This window comes from Neopsephotus bourkii, unplaced genomic scaffold (assembly GCF_033783945.1).
Source record: "Neopsephotus bourkii isolate Nb327-2 ecotype Australia unplaced genomic scaffold, CSIRO-AGI_Nbou_v1 NB_1542, whole genome shotgun sequence".
In the NCBI taxonomy this organism is placed as follows: Eukaryota; Metazoa; Chordata; class Aves; order Psittaciformes; family Psittacidae; genus Neopsephotus; species Neopsephotus bourkii.
This window is the reverse complement of record NW_026902018.1, coordinates 4086741-4107565: the sequence shown is the minus strand read 5'-3', so window position 1 is coordinate 4107565 and position 20825 is coordinate 4086741. Positions and strand designations below refer to the sequence as shown.

General features: G+C 44.5%; 2 protein-coding genes across 9 annotated transcripts in view; both read right to left on the bottom strand.

Moving 5' to 3' along the window:
* The window catches only part of LIMK2 (LIM domain kinase 2), a 33759-nt gene extending 26034 nt beyond the window's left edge, over window positions 1-7725 (bottom strand). Inside the window, exons 1-2 of one of the 4 annotated variants that reach the window (XM_061370619.1) lie at window positions 7571-7725; window positions 3319-3418 (exon numbers count right to left, since the gene is read on the bottom strand). Coding sequence is in view for 3 of the 4 variants with exons in the window: in XM_061370615.1 (XP_061226599.1) it covers window positions 3319-3418; window positions 4351-4573 (323 nt within the window). In the remaining variant the exon portion in view is untranslated. Of the gene's footprint in view, window positions 1-3318; window positions 3435-4350; window positions 5141-5662; window positions 5752-7570 lie in introns of those variants that run through there. The other 3 variants (XM_061370617.1, XM_061370615.1, XM_061370616.1) reach the window with 3 other exon arrangements.
* A 136-nt stretch (window positions 7726-7861) lies between these two features.
* On the bottom strand, window positions 7862-20684 carry RNF185 (ring finger protein 185). 5 transcript variants are annotated; one of them, XM_061370632.1, is made up of 8 exons: window positions 20529-20684; window positions 15256-17527; window positions 13706-13724; window positions 12977-13089; window positions 12431-12485; window positions 10970-11005; window positions 10292-10409; window positions 7862-8860 (listed from the first exon to the last, which is right to left on the bottom strand). In XM_061370632.1, the coding sequence occupies exons 2-8, from the start codon at window positions 15435-15437 to the stop codon at window positions 8763-8765; spliced, it is 621 nt and encodes a 206-aa protein (XP_061226616.1). In that variant the 5' UTR covers window positions 15438-17527; window positions 20529-20684; the 3' UTR covers window positions 7862-8762. The 5 variants fall into 5 exon arrangements, with proteins under 5 accessions (XP_061226616.1, XP_061226613.1, XP_061226617.1 ...); XM_061370629.1 differs by having other exon boundaries at window positions 15256-15504; XM_061370633.1 differs by having other exon boundaries at window positions 15256-15446.
* Window positions 20685-20825: the final 141 nt, after the last annotated feature.

Below are 20825 nucleotides of genomic sequence, written 5' to 3'. Positions count from 1 at the left end.
GTTAGACTATTAAGTTAGTTTCAAACTATTTCATAATATAATTAAAAAACCACAGAAAGCCATGAGAACATTTCCTGAGGTCCAGCAGCATTGCATATGCATAAAACCGCGATGTATGAAGCAAAAAGGAGATATTTGTCCAAACTGAATTTATCGCTTCTGGTCACCATCATCTCCAGTGATTTAGATCTACTAATGAAAACCCTTGGATTCATACAGAATTTCTCTGCTCTCCTTTCCTCTCCCAGAAAAAGGAAGATGAGCTTTCCTGCTCTTCAAACCCCTGGTGATGTTTCAGCTTTTAATTGGTTGATTTGGTATAAAATAAGAGTATATTTTTAAACCTGCAACTGTGAAATCACGAGTAATCCATCACCTTCAGTAACTTCTGTTGGAGATTTACTGTGAGCAGTTTCTCTCTGATGTAGTGGGTTTGGCTTTTGTTTGACATTCCTGCAGCAAGCCTGTGTTACTTGGCCACTTCAATCAGATTTATTTTATAGACCATACTCATATACATCCTCTTGCTATTCCATGGTTAGGAAGGAACTGAACCTTAGCTTTCTTCCTTCCTAAAAAGTTTTTAAGCACCCTGCTACAGTAGGAATTCCTGCCACCATTTCCAATGATTTCCTTCATCTGGATCCAGAAGCATTTTCCAGCTGGACCTATTTAAGAGGCTTGATCTGAATTCATGGTTTCAAATAATCAAAACTGGATTTTTAACAAATACTCTGTCCTTAAGATTAAACCATGCAACCGCATCTGGGTCTTCTCAAACCATCCTACTCCAATTCAAATATGGATTATCCCTACAGAAAGAGGGAATTGGTTTTAATTTCATTTGTCTTGGGGGGAGCACAGAACAAATCAAACACCACAAAATGTAACAATGGACATCAAAATACCAGGTATCAACAGTTTATTCAAAGGTATAATTCAAGGCAGTATCTTCTATTTTGTAATAGGGAAAAAAGTTGGACTGAAAGCAGTAAGGACAGTATGCTCAGAGAAAAAAAACTCTTCCAATAATCCCCTTAGGTAAAAGTGATCCAGACTTAGGAAAAAGACACCACTCCACTTCTCTCTTTCCCTTTCTTGATGCAGTGTTTGAAGTTCTGTGCAGTAAGTCCCAAAGCCAGTGGAACCGTGTTATCAGTGAAAAGTAATGACCTTTGAAAGTGTATGCTGTCTCAACAGAATTCAGAGGCACGAAAGTACATTCAGAGTTAATTCACAACAGATATTGCAACAGAAACATCTAAGAAACTTCCTGAACCAGATCCAACCCATCGGATTTGAGCCTAAGGACCAGCTGGCCAAAGAACAGTTTAAAACATCCAAGACACACGAATAGGGATTTGCTTGTCCCTCCAGCCACAGCAGAGAAAATTCACAGGTCTCAGAGACAAAGCTCCTGTACATGCAGCTTGAGGAAGGAGGGAAGTGACAAAAAACCTAAATCCTCAGGGACATGCATGTACGTCAGCTACTGCCAGAGCCAAGCATGATCAGCAGCCTAGCCTGACCAAGAATAAACAGAGCTAACAAGCCTGGAGCAGTGCCAAGCAGCATTAGAGAAATGATGTGTGCCAGGCCAGGGAGTCAGCTAATCCACAGGAAGACTGTAAAAAACACTCCACAAGAGCCGCCGGAACTCACAGCTCCCAGCTGCCAAAGGCTCCTACCCTTGAAGGCTTTTTAAAGTTTGGCTTTGGGATATCAAGCACAAGACTGCTGCTCAGCGTGGTTTAGGGATAACAGAAGGAAACAGAACAGAGTGCAAACTGGATATTTGTTTTCATGCACAGCCCTACTCTGGAACTAGGAAAAAGGGAAGGGCAGCTTCCTTCACTGCAGGCTCCAATTGTTCCTTCAGCATGGCAGCGTAGCTGGGTGCTAGAGCTGGCCAAAAGCACAGAGCACAAAAGAAGCCCATGAGGAAACGCAAAGTCATTACACAACTCAGGGGAAGAGCTGGTGTCTTCACTTCTAAAGAGCAAACAAGCAAACAACCCACCAAACTTCCATTATATGATATAAACCATGATAGCAAATCCTCTGTGAAGTGTCATAAGGATTTGCCTCCAGATCTGCTGTTATTTAGCTCAACAGCCCCAAAAGCAAGATGCACCAAGACATTTGCAAATCAAGACCTACAATAGAAATATATTCAAAGGCAAGACAGACTTACAAGGACACACAGCTTTGGGTTTGGCTACTGACTCAATCTAGGGAAGCTCAACAATAGGATACTAGTTCTTTAGGGAGAAGAGAAAAACAGAATTAAGACAAGCTGACTCAACATAGCTAAACATGAATACTCAAACCAGTAGAAACCCAAGAGAGTCTGGTTTGTATTGATATAAAGCTGTACTTGTGATTATCAACATGTAATTAACAACATTCTGCAAGTCAACAGAGCTGGCACTGCTTCGGCAGCACGACAAGCCTTTTTTCTTTAATATACCCATAACCATATTCTTCACTTCAACAAAGTTGGGGTACTTTGTTGGAGATTTTTAGTTCTCTAAACCAGGACAGTAGATGTCTACCTTGGCACAGCAAACATCCCTCCAAGCCACACTTGGGCTTCCTCTTCCCCATTTCCTTTGACAGTAGCCAAAACATCAGCCTCTTCAGGTTCAGGCCAACACAGCAGCCAGTAGAAGCTGCAGGTACTCAACCCCTCTCAATAATAAAGGCCCCTTCAGAAATGTGATTTTGGAGCATGAAAACTGAATTGAGTTTTCATAAAACACCAATGAGAGGCACTCCTCTTACCACCAGGAAGAAAAGCACCTCAGAGATCCCTTTCTGTCCTTGCTGAAAGCAACGTTATCCAACAGGTTTCATAAGTTTCTATGTCTTAAGAGTCTGAAAGGGAGAGGAAGCAAAACAAGCTTTCCCCCAACACTGGGATATCTTCCTTGTACCTACCACATACGGAAATGGCAACAGGCTATCCAAACTGCCTGGGCACTACTTTGGAATGCAGCTGAAGACAAATATGTAACCCATGGCTTCTGCCACCACCAGTAAATCAGAGCTTTCATCTGGACTTTATCTGTACTCCTGTTTGCGTCAGCATGGCAGCACTTCGCCAGGCAGTGTCAGACTCTTACTGGGACTGAAAGTCAGCTCCAGAGCACTCCTGCAAGCGCTGAAGGACAGCAAACAAGAGCACACTATCGCTCAGCAAGAGGCTTGGATAGAGGTGACAGCAAGAACTCATGGTTAATGCTGGAGCTGCACCCACCAGGTCCCAACCCAGCTGAACCACACAGGGAAAGTTTAATGAGCTAAAGTTTTACCTACCGGAAACAGGAAACGTGCCAAGCTTCACTGACAGTCTTGTAGAGGCGCTGACCAGCAGCAATGCTGTCCCCGCATCCTAGACACCTCCAGACTTCTTCACCTGGGTATAGTGACATACAGCAAAGAGTTTACATCAGAGAAAACAAGGACTGCTGCACCCCTGATGAAGAACAACCTTGAACCACATAATTGACAGGAAAGCCTCCACAAGGAAAGTCAGGCCAATATCAGGCAGTGTGTAATCCCAGAATGTTCCCAAACTGAACTTTGGCTCTTATAGGTATATCTTTTTTTCCCCTCCAGATGTAACACCACCATCTGCTCCTTCACATTCTGCAGGAGCAAGCAACATGACTTCTCACATTAAACAGCTGGGTTACAGCTATGCTGTATTCAGAACAGAGAATTCGGGAAGGCAGGCTGGTCTAGGGCAGGAAGCCACATTACTATTTCCCCCATGCTACTGACTCAACACGTAACGTTTGCACTCATTTGTGTAATTAACTGGATTTCCCAGAACTGAAAGAAAGGAAAGGCAAGCTTTATTCATAGAGACAACTTGACTACCGGGAAGGAATTACACACTTGAATGAATAGTCCTGTAGAGACTGTGCAGCCAACACCAGACTAGCAGCACACTCAGGAAGAGGGGCTGATGCCACTGGCCTACTGCACTTTCAGAACATACTTATAATTGTTATAATGCAGTAACAGTTTCTGTTAGAAATGCCATAAAGCCTCAGAGAGCTATTTAGTTCTTTATAAGTTTTTTAGATGCATGTAAGCTAGGAAAAATGGTATGAAAACTTGCTCACAAAGAGCATTTGGCACACACATAAATGCCATCCAAAATCCAAACAGCTGCACAGGCATGTTAAAGAAAGAGTCAAGGACCTGGATGAGAGCAGGATGGCACAAGGAACATATCACATAGCTGGGCATTTCTCAAACCTGCTTCTTCCTGCTACCGAAAGGTTGCTGCAGTAAGCCCACATAAGGGAAGAGTGTATTTGGAGAAGGAAAACCACTAACCACGGGCTTCCATTTCCCAAAGGACGTTAAAACTCAGTAGTTGTTCAGGCAAGCCGATACCAAGGTTAAGTCCCTGCAAGTTACACAAAACAGAAGCCAGCAGCCTTCCATGCACTTTTACCTCACTGTGTAGGTCAGTGACAATGTTTAAAACCAGCCAAGGTGAAGATCTCCTTGTAACACTTTGCACAAACAGCTGTGTTAGAGAAAACACTGCCCCCATGAGCAGATCAGCTGTACCCAACCAGAGACCTCCCTGCAAGCATCTATGGCTGGACAGGAGTCATTCAAACTGGACAGCCAGTGTAAGCAGCTACTGCAGTTCATAGCTCCACACCTGTGAATGTGTCTGTGCCCTCCTGCTATCTGGAACACCGAGAACTGCCCCTGAGCTCAGATCTGGACAGTCGAACAAGGGTTAGGAGAAACTTGGAAGAAGGTGTTGCTACCCATGTTCTTCTCTAAGGCCAACTGCTCTTCAGCACACCAAACCGGCTTGGAATAACAGGCAAAGCCATGTATGCCTGTGCCTCAATGTGCAGGCATCCAACACGCTTCTCTTGGAACAGTGCAAACCCTGGAAGTCAGCTGGACTTCAGGAAAGCCAAGCACCATCTCTTGCAGATCCATCTCCTCCGGCTCTGTGCCACGAGCACCAGATGCAAATGTGAATACAGGCAGCGGATCCTATTTAAAGGAATTTAAAGGCTAACGACTACACCACAGCTGGATACAAGCAACGGCTCTAACTCCACAAGGATCATTCAGAGCTTCACCCATTAGCTTCTGAACTCCAGGTAGCAGTCGCCCTACTTCCAGCTGCAGTGCAGCATCTGTTCAGCTGTGCCCGGAGAGGCCGATTAGGTCCCAAGCGGAAATGAACAGCGCTGTATCCACGGAATCGCTGGAGTATCCAGGAGAAGTGACGGAAATGAAAAAAGCAGAGCAGGAAACAGCCCGAAGGAAAGGCGAACGGACACGATCAATGTAACAGGTCTGCAGGTCCCCCAGGACTGGAGGAATGTAGCGGGGCGGCCAGCGGGGAGCTGCAGCGCATCCCCCGGCTGCAGCAGCAGCCCCAACAGGCACCGGCCCAAGAGAGGCACCGAGCGCCGGCGGCGAACGCGGGACAACAACGGGGACAGGGCCAGCGCGACCGCCCCGCCCCAGCAGGCTCCCGCGCTAACGGGCCGGTGCCGGGCAGCCGCCCGCCGCCACCGCCGCACAAGAGCCCGGGCGGGACCCCCCGAGCCCGGCACCTGCCGCCCCGCACACGGCCGGGAGAGGCCGCGCTCCCGCCACTCCGGCTCACCTGGCTCCTCCATCCCGCGCCGGCCCCGCCGCGCCCCGGGGCTAGACCGCGCCTGACGTCAGCCTCTACGGAGCGCGCCGCACGTCACGGTACGTCACGGCACGGCACGTCACTCCGCACCTGGACCGGCAGCGCACTCCCGTGCGCCCCCCACCTCTCTTCCCCTCTCTGGTACCTCCGCGCCGTACCCCGCCCCGAAGGCAGCAATCGCTCCGCCCCTTTCCTCGCCGCAGGCCAATCGGCACTCCGCCCCCCTCACGGCCACAGACCAATCCCCGCGCTACTCCGGCGGTGACCGTCCCACCCCATCCGCGGCGCGGACCAATGACAGAGCAGCCGCACAACCCGGCCCCTCCCACCACGTGCCGTGGCTGGCGGTGGAGGGGCGGGAGCGGCCTCTCCCGTGGCTAGACCGCCCCGCGGGGCCTACATCCGCGCCGGGTTAGGCGCGCCCTCAGCGGCCGCCGCTCGCCGTCCCCTCGGTACTGCTGCCGCCGGTGGAACAGCCCCGTTGCCCCGGTGAGGGAGAAGTGGGGCCCCAGACCTCCCGCTTCCTGAGGCAAGGACCAGCAACCGGCTCTGCCACTCCCCGTCCGCGAGGTAGGGATGAGGGGAGGGCATCGCCTCACCTCAGTCCCTCCGCAAAGCACAAAGGAACGGCGGCGCAGTACGGTCAATGTAAAACCATTTTTTTAATTCTAAATCACTTTCACAACAGTGAAAATTAGTGAACAGTAATGGTAATGCACTAAACGAGCCATTACGGGCTGTGTGCAGTCTGAGTACAAGGGGGGAAGTGGTACAATACAAAAAGCACGCCAGGGAAAAGGTAGGAACAAAAGCGTTAACACTTTCAGACTATTTCATTATTGGATCGCCAGAAAATAAGGACTCTTACTCATATTTCTGTAGCCACCTCTGTCGAGATCCATTGTGTCTCTCACCAATAGATGGAAAAAAAACCCAAACCATTAAAATTCTGTATTATTAAACATAAGGTTAGTTAAATCAGTTTCAGTACCGCTTGAACCTGTTACAGTCGCTTTTCTGTCCACTTTCTCGGAGAAAGGCTTTAAGGGGCTGCTCCTCCCCGGCCAACCTCTGTCGTTAGCATCATTTCTCTGTGAAAGGAAAACCATCCTTTACTGTCACCTGAACTTCCCCTTTTCATCAGCAGGGGGTGCTGCCTGCTCAGGAAAGGCGGTCAAAGCCGCGGCTCTGTACTGCCACCAGCCAGAAACAACCCAGCCTTTCTCCTCGAAAGGGTCCCCGTTACCAAGTGCCGCACTTGAGAAGAGCCCTATGCACAAGCATTGAAACTTCTCAGAAGTGCCGCACCACCGAAGCTGAGGCGCTGCTTCAACACTTATAGCCGAGCAGTGTATGCTGCCGGACTATCGGTCAGGTATGAATTCGACAAGACATGGCAAAACACCGCAGAGGCTTTGCAACATTCCACTTGCCAGATGGAATTCCAGAGGTAGGCAAGTTAAACTGCAGACATCCTGTGTCTCAATACTAAAAGTGAACAGTTTAGAATGACATGAATAAGCTTCTACAACAGTTAAGGGGTCCTGCCGAGGAACCTCAATCCATCCACTAGAAAAACCCTAGCGATTAAAACAAAGTTTCTATGAGTTGACTTGTTCTGTCAGTTGGCTGCCTATTGCCAGGAATGTCACAATATTCATCCTGCAGGAAATAATTATGACTATGAGCAATCTGAATCAAAACAACCTAAAAATAAGAGAAAAAAATTGACATTTTTTCAGAGGAATGGGAAAGCTGTTCATCTTGCCAGGGAATCTCTCCTATCTGCTGTTCTGAAAGAATCTACACAAATACATCAGGAGTAGTCCCTAAAGCTGTGTCCCCAACAAGATTCCAAAACAGCTACCAAGTGCTCACCTTCTGAAGTATTTTCCCCTCAGCACATAAATAGTTGTGGTCTCCTCTAGCACTTCAGGTTAGTTTCTTTGGTAGGTACTGCAGAGGCTCGTGCGGTACAGCCATTCTGCTGTGGCATGGAGCAGCTGTACACACCTGTAGAGAAAAGCTCTTCCAAATGTTCTCTACTGCAGCATGTGCTAGCAAAGGCAGGATCTCATTCTTCCTCTTGTCTGATTTTACAGTATGACAAGTTTAACCTCAAAACTCACATAAAGATGCCTTTTGTTCCTCTCCCCAAACACGCTGGTCTCAGATCTGTAATAGGATTTTATTTGGAGTACACAACCTTGAGTGGAAAGTCTCAAAGACTTGGGAAGAATAAACGTAGCTACAGTGACAGGGTTGTGAGGGGATTATCCAGCAGTGCAGCCACAGGCTGCTGCGCAGAACCAAGGAAGACAACACTGTTTTGTCAGTGAGGAACTGGGCTGGGTGAGGCAGTTCCTTGGACTGTTCAGCAACCCCACCCAGCTCCACGATGAGAGAATCTTCCAGTGTCTGGCTCCAGCAAATCAGGCTTTAAGAAATTGCAGCATAAATTTGTATCCCTTCTTCTAACAGCCACCAGAACCTCTTCAGGAGGGGTTTCCCATCACACTGGGAAATAACAGCAAGCAAAGAAACCAGGTTCCAGGCCTGGTTCTATTTGCATCACGTGCTGTGCCCAAAGAGTCTTAGCAGTGCTGCAGATGATTTCCTGAAGAAGGCTGGATGTTGATGTGAAGACATTAAATAACATCCACAGCTCAGGCAGATCCAAGCATGAGATACTGGTCACACTGCAGAGGTCTCCTTACCTGCCCAGTCTACCTTTGGGGCAACTGTCTTTCACAACCTGGTGTCACTGATTGGCACGGGATTTCAAAGCAGCACTCCTTTTAGGAGTGGAGCTCAAAGCTAGGCCCGTGGTTTGTGGCAGTAACCTGTTGTACACAACAGCTGAGCTGAAATATACTTTTAAACCAATGTTTAATTTCCAACTCTGGTGCAAAATGCGAGATTCCTCATTGTCCTGTAGTACCACCAATTCCTGAAGCCCACAGTTAGCTACGGAACCAGACACCAAGAGATTTAAAATGGGATGGGGATGCAGTTTGTAACTGTTTCAGGTGCCTTGTTGGCCATGAATACATAGAATAATGGAAAAAAATTACGCAATCAACAGCCAGAACATTATCACCAGAGCCACAAACAGGAAGAGGCGGGATAGGAACTGCTCATCCACATATTGAGGAGTCCCTGGAACAGCTGGAAAACAGAAAGGAAAACAGAACAGTTCACCTCCTTCTTCCTCTTTGTGTGTATTCTGAACACAGTATATATTCTGAACATAAACTGAAAGAGAGGCAAGGAATCCACTTGGTGAGAAACTGCTGCTATTTCAGACTGGCCAGCCATACTGGGAGATCAGAAGGAAGATAAACATCAGCTCCCTGAAGCAGACTTGTGGTAAACCTGCTCCTGACTAATAGCAGCAGGCAGCTCCTAGTGCTCCAGTAAATGCAGCTCTGCTCAGAGTACTTCTGGGGACAGTGCTGAGCCAAATTCACTGCTCAGTTCACTGCTCACAGCTAGCCAAAGCTCACTGTTTCCAGCCTAAGGAACTTTGCCACCTCTGCTTGAGTGCTTCTCTCCTTCAAGGTGAAACATCTCTGAATAAGGGAATGGTAAAATGGTCAAAGCTGCATGTGGGGCCTTGACAAAGAGAACTAATGTGAAGCACACAAGCTCTAAAGCTCAAGCTGTGCATTTTGAGAACTGCTGCATTGAATTCACATCTGAAAAGCAGATAAAGGAGGTGTTTAAAAGGCTGTTACAACAGGATATATTTACATACTCCTTAGCTCAGTCACACCTCCGCACATTTTCAGTGGACACTCAAGTATAGTTAATAGGTAAGTTAATTTGACCCTAGGACAGCACAGGTCCTTGGCAACACAGGTGTGACACGAAGAACGTTCTCATAGTTCTGATGCCATATGACATGGTGAAGAAAATTTGCTAGAGGAAGAAAATCCTGGGCAGAAAAGTAGGTTCTTGTTCAAAACAGGCAGACTTAGTTTGTCTACACTGTAGATGGGGAGGAGGTTTTCTGGGGATTGCTTCATTTTTAGAGAGCAAGGCCACTACTTGGAGTAACCCAACTGTTTGTGCTTAATTAAAATCAGTGAAATCATTTCACCAGAAAAATTACTTCTTGTGGAATACAGGTGACTCTCAGATAAGTTTCTGGAAAAGGAACAATGCTTGCTGTCATTATTCTGTGGTACAAAGGGGTTTAAAACAGTTTAAATTTTTCCTTCTTTCAGGAAATGGTCCTTTCCTGCTGTTTTCAAGATATAAGTCTCCTTTATTCACCCCTACTGACTGCTTTTTAGTACTGTTATTAGAAACCCTAGTCCAATTTGTCTCATTTTTCAGAGGGACTCTGCAGGAGTATGAGAGGAGGCATTTGAATTAAAGGGGAGAAATACCCAGTGCCACTGTCCCTCTCTAGTTCTACCGTCCTCTCAGGAAGGCCTTCAGCAAACTATTTTGTGTTTCTATTTACAACACCTATTTACCCTACTATTCAGAAAGTTTTCTCATTTAGAAAGCTATTTGTTTAAAAGTTACAAAGGAGTTTGTAACAAACATCTCTTTGTGACAGGCCTCTGGGAGAAGATGGCTGCGTGGTACCTGGAGGAGGTCGCCCATCGTTTATGTTGAATGCTGTTGCAAATATACCAAAGGGAAATGCCCCAATTCCGAAAGACATTTGGAAGCCACCATCGCCAAACCCAAAGCCCTGGAATCCCTGCAGAGAACAAAGCAACAGAGAGAAAAAAGGTACCAATCACTTAAAGCCTATTTCAAAGTGTTTTGTAGAAGTGCAGACATTCTCTCTCACTGGCTTTCCTGCAGCTGAGGCAGTATCATGCTGTCTGGCAACTAGTCTGCCACACTACTGTTAGATACCTCCTTAGTTCTCCTGGGCTTAAAGTGTTTCACACAGTATCAAACTTGCCAGAGCAACCCAGAAGTTTGAGAAAAGGAAAACCAGGGACCACAGTTCTCTCTTGAAGGCCACAAATTAACAAAAGCGTTTCTCTAATGTTTCTCAACTTAAAATAGCAGATATCTGACACTGTATCAGAATCAACATTAACAATTCTATCTAGAATGTCTTAACAATATATTAATCTATATTAATAGGTATGAGCCGTATAGCTGCAAGAAAGGCATTGTAAAAAAATAAGCTGCATTGATTCTCACAATACATGTGTATAATTTAAGCATTCAGTGAGGTGATAAATTGCCAGTGGGATGCAAAGAGCATTATAGAGAGGAACAGTAACCATAAAAAAAAAAAATTACCGGGGGCACTCTAATTAAGGTGGCAGATAAAGTCATCTGGGGCAGGAATGCCAGCCATAAGGAAAGGAGGAAAAAAGGAAGAGTTACAATGCAACAACATCGACCCCTGTAGGATCCAGACTAAGATACCCCATCAAGTCAAAAGGTAAGTCTTCTGAATCAAGAAGAATCCTACCATATACACGCAGTGTACTATTTGAGAGCAAACTGTGTAACAGCCTAAGCAGTCACATCATGTTCAAAAACTGCGGAGAGCTCAGAGTTGCCCTGTTCTGTAATCCACAGCGTGTAAAGCACACTGTCCTCTCCTTGCACAATTAAAACAGTGATAGCAATTCTGAAAAACCCTCTGGTCTATCACCTCCAAACAGTGGGAGGACAAATGTGATTTCACTCATACAGAATCACAGAATCAACTAGGTTGGAAGAGACCTTTAAGATCATAATAAAAGGCAGACATTTCTGGGTTGAACTTTGACTTGACGAGTTAGTCTTTTGACTATGACTCTCCTCAAGCATTTTGCTATTAACTCTCAGGGACAGCAAAGCGCTATGGCAGGTGCTTTGCCTGCAGGAAACAGGAGGGCAGCATCACTATGTCTTCATACCAGATTACTTTGACTTATGGCAGCAGCAGCTAAAAGGTTCAAACAAGTTATAGCAGCTGATTTAATAAGAAGGCAACTCCCCAGCGAGAAAGAACAATTGAGCTCCCAATGCATTCAATACAGAAATGCTCCTTAATCATTCCCAGCAGTTGTTTGCTTGAAGCATGAGGTATACAAATGTTCCCCAAGGATCCAAGGCTGAGTTACACAGAAATATGCAATTGTTTCATCAGGTCATGCTCACTGCCATTGTGCTGAAGAACACTGTGGTCTGTCCTACTGGCTACTCCCATGTCTGTTCAACCTATGCCAGGTACTGTTTACATTCACTCTATGTAATCTCCTCAACAAAACCACAGAGCCCTCTTTGTATTAACATGTATCCAACAGATAGCTGCATTCTTATGCTTGTAATGCCATGGTACAGTAACATCCCATAGAAATGCTAGAAGCAGGTGTCACTGCCAAAAACCTATGTTCACACATAGATTACATATATCCAAGGCAGGTATAGTCTGACGGAAATACATTTCCACAAAGAATTTTCAAAGCAAAATGTTCCTTGTATTTGTGTATGGAGAACAATCAGGGATGAAGAGCATTTCCAGTGGTGCCACACAGGTCTGTTCTTGTGAAGCACAATTCAAGTTAGCCCATTCTTTGGGATGCTAGAGTACTATGGGAATGGAGCTTTCTGCCACACTGCAACTAGCAATTACTCGTGAACAAGCTAGAGATGAGCAAGAGCTGTGAGCCTTAGGATCCTTACACAGGATGACTGAATCCTCCAAGATGAATAAATCCCACCACCAATAAAAACAACTTATCTGCTCGAGCTTGTTTTTTCACGTACCCCTCTGTTCTCTGGTTCCGGTCTCTGTCCCTGGGGTCGTGGCGGAGTTTTCTCTCTGCAGGAAGTTGTGAAATTAGCTCAAGTGCTAATACGTGCCAAGAGTATCTGTGCTATCCTGGCTAATAAACCAGAACAAATGTAGGGCCATGCTGCAGCAGAGCTGAAGGCAGTGTGTGAGTGCATAGATCACCCAACTTATTAATCACATCACTGAATCAAGGTAGTGCATTTTGAATAACAAAGTCCCATCACAAAGGCTAGAAACCCAGGACATGAACATTTTAGGTAAGCTTGTCCAGTCAGATAACATTCATTGCAACCTGACACTTATAATTAACACCCAATTAAAATAAGTTGCCAGCTGAACAAGAAATAAGGTGTGCAAACCCAGGCCAGAAATATCAGCCAGAAATGGCAGTTCTATCTGTCTTTTAACAAAGTATTTCACATTGTGAATCCATTATTTTGACAATCTCATCTTAAGACCTTAAACTAAAGTTTCACCTTTAGTTTTCACACAAAAATAGTTGTATTTAGGTTTCTTACCTGGGGTCCTGCTGCCCAGTGCTACCCCTTCCATACAGAGGAATAACTTTATCTCGACTGATTCCTGCTTTGCATACAGGACACACTTGTCTGTTTGGCCTGGTCTCTAGCCACTAAAAGGAAGTAAATTATAAGAAAACCAGTAAAAGACCACGTAAATAACACACAGACCTCATCTGCAGCCAGGCAGAGACACTTCAGCAACTTCTCAGAAAGCCATGGAGCAAAACATTTTACTAAGTGCCAAGTACTCTCCAGAGTGGAGTTGGCATTTTGGCTGTTGTTCTAGTACGAACCACTTGCTGATGTGTACACATTCAGAACTGCACTGAAGTAAAATATGAAGAAATAAACAGAACCAACAATCCTGCATAGGCCAGGTGTAGATACCCTCCTTTCATCTGTCTTTTCCGTAATTATGCCAGAATGTAAAACACTACATATTCACAGAGAAACATTCATCACTTAAGCCTGCAAAGTAAACCCCTGTGAACTGCCTACAGTAATTCTCCTGCAAAACTGGGAATACCCAGTATTTAAGAAACTCAAAAGTGGGATGCAATGCTGAAAGAGCAGATTGCAAGATGTTGTGTATGAAATTGCATTAGCAGGTTGTGATTGCCCTGGAGAGAAAGAGCATTTGAAAAGAAGGGCATACTCCAGAGAACCAAGGGCTTTATTGAGTAACAGGAGCTGATGAAAGACAAAGTAAAAGGAAACCTGTCTTACCTGGTGTAAACAAGGCCAACTGTGAGCATTCCCAGGACAATTCGTTCACAGCACAGAAAGAGAGGGGAAAACAGAAATAGTTACTGACAAGTCAATCTGACAGATGTATAGTGTACCAGATAGCACAGCTTGGAGACAACAAAATCCTGGAATCCAGCTGGGCTAGTTCCATAACCTCCCATTAAAATAATTGAAAGCACAGCCCAAGACGGATCTCCACTGGTCTTTTCAGGTTATGCAATCTAACTAAGTTGCTAATGTGATTTTCTATATATCACCTTTGATTCCTGGGCCCTCATCTATACCAAAGGCCCATACAGAGGCTTAATTAATCTTAGTGTTTACTGTACAATTTTCTCTTCTAATACCACGAAAAGATATCCCTGAGCTAAGATGCAAATGAGGAAGGAATCAGTAAAGATCCTTCAGGATCTTAAAAGAAATTGAGTAAGAGAGATTTAGGTAAAACATCAGCCATGTTCACTAAATCATGGAATACCTTCAGGTGGATGGTACCTCAGGTGGCCTCCAGTCCAACCCGATGCTCAGAGCAGGGTCAAGTATTGAGATCAGACCCAGTGGCTCAGAGCAGAGAAATTCCCTTTACACAGAACTACTCTTAAGATTAAATTAACGTGGCAACAAGCGGTCTTGACAACACTATTCAGGCAGACACTTGCTGATTTTTAAAGTTCCATTCTTTCACATCCTTTTGTACAATAATTTATCTTAACATACCGTCATCAAGTGATTTTCCATCTCCTAGAGTAAGAACCTGATTTTCAGATATTACATACATTTATATAGAAATGCTCTTTTAGGCCTCTTGTATAAAAAAGGAGCACAATTTAGCCTAATGTGTAAAACAACGCCCCAAAAGCCCATTTGGCCATGTCAATCCTTAATACCTTCTTAACATTCAAGAAAGAGCGTGTTCTAGCCCAAGTTACCCACGTAAGAAATGCTGCACACTTCTTGTGTTTGTGTGACCCATTCCAACGTCAGACCAAAGAACTGAATAGGCAGTGTTACAACCACAGGACCATGGGAAAAGAGAAACCCACAGGTAAAAAGCTTTTTATCTTTTTTTATGGTTTCAAAGGAAAAAAGAGCAAGCTTATAGGAAGCATGAGAACTACAATTTGGCCTCCACAACCTAACGTCAGATGCAGGTTTAGGTATGCACAGGTTAGAAAGGAATTTAGGTCTGAACAAGATATCTGTGCTAGACCAGACAGCACAAAATAGCACGCATAACCAAGCAGAGTCAGTGAACACAGACTGTCTTATGTGGGGCTTGTTTGTTTGTTTTACAAAATAATCCAGAAGTACAGGAAGTTGAGGAAGTTTAAGATGCAAGAAACCTACTCCCTGGAAAACAAGCAAAGAAAAACAGTTGAGAAGCAAACCCAGACCCCTCCTAAACCAAACCCATGGTCCTTACTAATTTTATACAAGCCATTTTATTTGATGTCTTAGATTTATAAAAATCATAGCCTTTTACATGATCAGATAGCGTTCTGGTTTATCTGAGGGGGGTGAGTACTTACCAGAAGAGATGTCCACACAAGCTGATAACTGCATCCTTGGCAGTGTCTAAACAGATGTTACATTCAAAAGTGTTGTCCTGATTAGTACTGTCCCCAGCACCATTACTGCTACTGCTGCCACTGGTCCCTCCAGTACTGGAGCTCTTTGTTGACGTAGAAGTCGTGGGTCCTTTGCTGGCCATCTTCAAGAAGTACCCAGACACAAGGTCAAGAAAATTGTCCTGCTGGAATCCAAGCAGTAAGAAGGGGCTGAAAAAAAACCCAACAACCAACAACTTCTTGATTATAACATTGCATTCTCATCGTGTTCCAAACTGGGAGTGATTTATCTAAGAAGCACTTGAAGCCAGTTGTTGATGGGCTTAGTTTAACATAGCCAAGAGAGATATATTTTGACAAACTAAGCTACTTTAAAGCCCTGTAGTATGACCTGGCTGATATGTGACCTGTGTTTTAAAATTACTGATAAGCAACTAAGATCCACAGACAAAACAAACCCATTGTGTTTTCTCATAAATGAGCTCATGTGGTCATAACTCCTCCAAAAATTCAATGCAAGTGATAAAGGAGAATGCAGTCTGAAACAGGATTTAATCACAAAGCCATTCACAATCTGGACAGACTGACTTTACGCAGTTTTAAGTTCAATGTTCATTACTCTGGAATAACAGTGATAATAATGGCAAGCAAAGGTGGCCTAGTACATGATTTGTCTCATCAGCAGTATATTGCTGCTATCACAGCAGCGTGTTGATATGACTATCGAACATTTCTAATCTGGAAGTAATTCAGAAGTAATAAAAATTTACTTCAATGGGCTTTAATTTTACTTACATGCTTTGGGTTCTCATTAACATCATCATCTTTATCAAAGAACAACCTCTACACTCTTAATTCCTTGAAATGCAAATTCCACAGTATCTAAACCTCTGAGGCTCAGCCCAAGGCATTTCCGTTTCCAGAAATGAATACTTTTACCAGTACAAGATTTTTATCCAGGAACTAAGAGGTATCAGTAGTTTCAGAAGTTAATTCACCAAAACAGATTAGAATACTACACTGTGCATTTCATGAACCTGACACCACGTTGCTGCTGCAGGGGTATGAATACTTAGATAAGGTTGTAAGAAAGAAACAGTGATTATCTCAACTTTTAGCAAGCACACAAACTGTTAAGCATTTTAAAAGGGTGACCTGAATTTTTCAGAAGCTAATTTCTTGGCAAACTTACCCCCAAAGCATTAAAGGCTTTCCTTAGTGTCCCCTCTTTGTAGCAGTGCTGAAGCACAGGTGCAGGGCAGCAAAATAAAACCTCAGCAACTCTAGCTATTAGTGTCAACAGCTTTTTTCATACAATACAGTCCCCCTGTGTGGTCAAGAAAGAATCATACTCGAGCCTCATTAAGGTATTGCAGCAGAGATGCTCAGCAACAACATTGAAATGTATTTTTGTAGAGCTTTTTCACTCAGTTACATCATTGTGCACAGTGTCCCAGAAGGGCAACTTTGTATTCACAGATGCTGTACACAGGTTGCTCTTAGCATTTTACAGTGTGACTTCTTTTACACCCAGTAGCAGTTCATTGTATAAAATTACAGCTCATGTTAGTTCAAGGCAGATGGGAGTGCTGCCAACCCACAAACTATAAGCTAAAGAGACATGGATTTTTCACACATCCTTACTACCAGATTCTTCAGCCTATCTTGCTCAGTAGTTTAAGGCTTAACTTACCAACTTGAACCTATATATATTTGCTAGGAATTAATATCAGAATTGAAACTCAGGAGTTCAACACACTGTAAAAAAATCCTAGCATCTTCTTATAGAATGGGCACAAGAAATGTCTGGCTTTTGTATCTTGACACTAACACAAGAGAAGTATGTAAAAGAGGCAAATGAATGAATTTCTGTCCTTAAAACCAATGTGGAAAAAAGGCCTTTTTTCCTAATTAAATTCCATGTATTTAACACCAGAAATGTGGAGACTCATCATCAAAGATAAAATCTGTACCTTCACAAAATTCTACTTATAAATTCCTTGTCTTTTAGTAACTTAAAAAAAATTAATAAATCATTAAGTTTTGAAGAGTTAGAGAAATCCGTAGGAATATAGTAATGGAATGGAATACAGATGGCTGAGACAGAAGAATCATAATAGGCATAATGAACATAGATCATAATGAATCTACTGTCCCGGAAGCAGGCCATTCCTTAGGCTGTACTGGGATCCTATCCTAATTATTTCCCCATAGGCTGACTGGGCCCAATGACCTATTAGGATATAAGCAATTTACAATAGCAAAAATGTATCAAGCCACAATAAAAATAATCTTATTCTGAAACTTCTGAAAAGCCCTCTCAAACATTAGCTCCGTGGAATACTGTTTAACATAACAGGTGCTGCTGGGGACTGTTCAGCTGCAAATTGTGCTGCACATATACAAAGCAGCAAGCACGAAACAGCATCAATGACTAAACTTACACTTGGTAATCATATTTTGTGTCACTTGTGAGGATAGTCTGTAAATCCTGAAGTTCAACTGCAAATTCAACTTGTTCTGAGTGGAGAACAAGCTCAAAAATGTTGAAATGTCACTTGAACTATGCTTAAACTCGGAGACAAAACCTTTTAGAGGAGGAACCCCCTCCTCGCCCCCAACAAACCACAAACTAAAAAGAAAACCAACAACCAACACAACAAGCCAAACTAACCCCATTTTCATTCTGATTTGGAGTTCAGAAGGAAGAGTGTGAGTACACTGGTATACATCATAAATTTTGGTGTTAAGTAAACAGAATTTAGAGATGCCAGTTGAGGTTTGTAAACCTTCATCCTTTACATCAGGTCTCCAAATCAACCTTAGACACATGATGAGTAGCAAACAAAACAAGAGAAAGGATATAAAAATCAGCTGTAATCTAAATGCAAGCATGCAAAGACCTTCTCTTTTTTTTATTTCCTGCTTTTCTGCTCTTTAGAAATGTACAAGAAAACAATATCTTTGTTACTTAAAACCCACTTATATTAGCTATTTATTTCCTTTAAATCATGACCCCTATGATATCCCAACAGGTTGTTATGACAGTGAACATGAATCACTGACATTTACTGCAGTCAAGAATCAAGAGTGGCAACAAATGAAGAATTAAACAACAAAGAACCCATTTTGAAGTAGTCTTCCTAAATAAAAAAAGCCTTGTGGAGCATGAAGAAGACATGGAAGTGAAGATACTTGTTAAGGGAACCAGCACAAATGCCACCAAGTTGCATAAAGAATAAGCATGGGTGAAAGAGGTGGTGAAACTGGAGCTCTGAGAAGCAGATGGCACACTGGGACCTGAAAGTTTCACAACTGAGAGCACGGGAGGTCCATGAAAGAAGTAAGTGCAGGAAAGTCTATGTGCTGTGTATAAATAACAGGCAGTAAGAGAGAAATTTTACTCAAATACTTTTAAAATTGAATCTATAAATCCGGTGGGAGAAACTGCACACCAGGAAAATGAACTGAGCGGCTCCTGTGAAAGCTCACATTCCTAAACTTGGCAAATAAGAAATGGCTGTATTTGCCAAAGTACAGTTGACCTGACTAAAAACACAAGAGAAACACTTGAAGACACAATGGGGGAGTTTCCACCACCGTTAAAGCATACAAAAAAACACACTGGAAACAAAGCAGGTGAACAATAGATCAACCCCAGAAAGACAGACACAGATGACATTAACTTCTAATTTATGAAGCAATTGTAGGATAGGTGTTCTAATACATAACCATGAAATAAAAAAGAGCATTATTGGATGTAAAATTCCACTAGAAAGACACTTCCATGTTTCTTTCCTAATGAATCTTACTATATGTAGGATTACTGAAACTGAAATAATCGAAAACTAATCTGTTTCTGTCTCAAGGGGCGATTTAGTTTCTGAACTTTTGCTATTTAAATCAAAAGGAAAACTCGATGGGTTATGTTTCTTACTGCTGCAGTACCAGTGTCATTGTCAGACAGGACAAATTTTATCAAAGGAATATTAACATCAGACATTCCATCTAAATCTAAAAACATTACTCAAGAGTTTATATAAGTACACCCACTTGTAAGTTCAACAATAATCTCATCCTGAAATTGTTACCTGGACTTCAAGTAAAATGAACAGGTAACCTTAGCTGACAGTTGTTGACAGTGCCTACAAGAAATTACATGTACTCCTTGACAGTCATTTTTTGACATTCTTATCAAACACAGGACTGAAGCCATCCTGCTAATCATTAAATACACATTTATCTCTCACTGCCTTTTCACTCTATTCTGCCCCCCAAGCATATTACATTTTAACACTTCAGAAGCAGTTTCTGAGTCCATCTTTCCACCTCCTATAACCTGTGCCACATCACCTGCCCACTTCTCAGTATTGCCATCCAGTGGTCCCAGTGTACACGTTCCTGTGGTCACCGGCTCTTGCAAAACCAGCCATTTGCCCTACAGACGCATGCCCTTGCTTGGCCTCATTTCATTAACTGGGATTCTCCAACCTACGTGTGTTACAGTTACTGCTTCCAGGATAAGAGCCCTGCTGAAAGGCCTTTACGGCAGCTCAGAGGATTCAATGCACTGCACCAATGCGAGACATTGTTACAAACTACCAAAAACCCCAAGCTATTGAAGGCATTCTTTGGTTTAGCCACTCGGTACAATACAGACTGCAAGAAAATGCTGCACTAATCTTTAGACAAAGATTTTATCCTCTTACCTCATAAAGTCCAAAGGAAAGAAAAAAAAACTGATACAACCAGTTGGGTAATACTGCCGGAGCGTTTTCCTGGTTTGGGCGTTATGTAAAACATTAAACACCCCTCCAGCGGGCTAACCCGGCTAACCAAAATAAAGCAGTTACGGTATGGTTTAAGAAGGAAAAAAGCACAATAATGGCACGTACCCGAAGCTCTCGCTTTGCGGCCGCACCTAGAGCCCGACGTGTCCCTAATCCAGCCGGGCGCTGCCCCGGGCCGGGGCTCCGGCGCCTGCAGGCCGCTGAACGCGGGATTCCGGGGGGGAAACCCCTCGCAGGCGGTGCCGGGCCCTGCTTGCCGCTGCCAGCCCCGGCCGGAGCTCCGGCACCGAGGCTGCGCACACCGGGCTCGCTCGTCTCGACCGAGCGCAGGCGGCTCCGGCCTTCCAGCGGCCCCGGGGCACGGCTCGGCCCCGGCCCGCTCCCCTCACACCGCCGCCCGGCCTCGGCTCCCCGCACCCTCCCGCTGCGCTCGGCTGGGCTCACCGGCGGGTCTCGCTGCTCCCCCGCAGCAGCCCCGAGCCGCGGAGCCGCTCCTCTGCCAGCGGCCGCCGTCACCTGATCACCCGGAAGCCCGGCCCTGACGGAAGGGACCGGCCTCCCCGCCGCCGCACCGGCCGTGGGGCCGCGTTCCGCCTGCCAGGGGCTACCCTGTGGGGCGGTGCCTTGGAAACGGGGCCGCGGCGGCTGGGCCCAGTGCGGGGTGTCCCGGGTGGCAGCTCCGCTCTGGGGCCCGGACGCTCCGGCCCGTTGTGACCTCACCGAGAGAACTGGTGCGGTGCG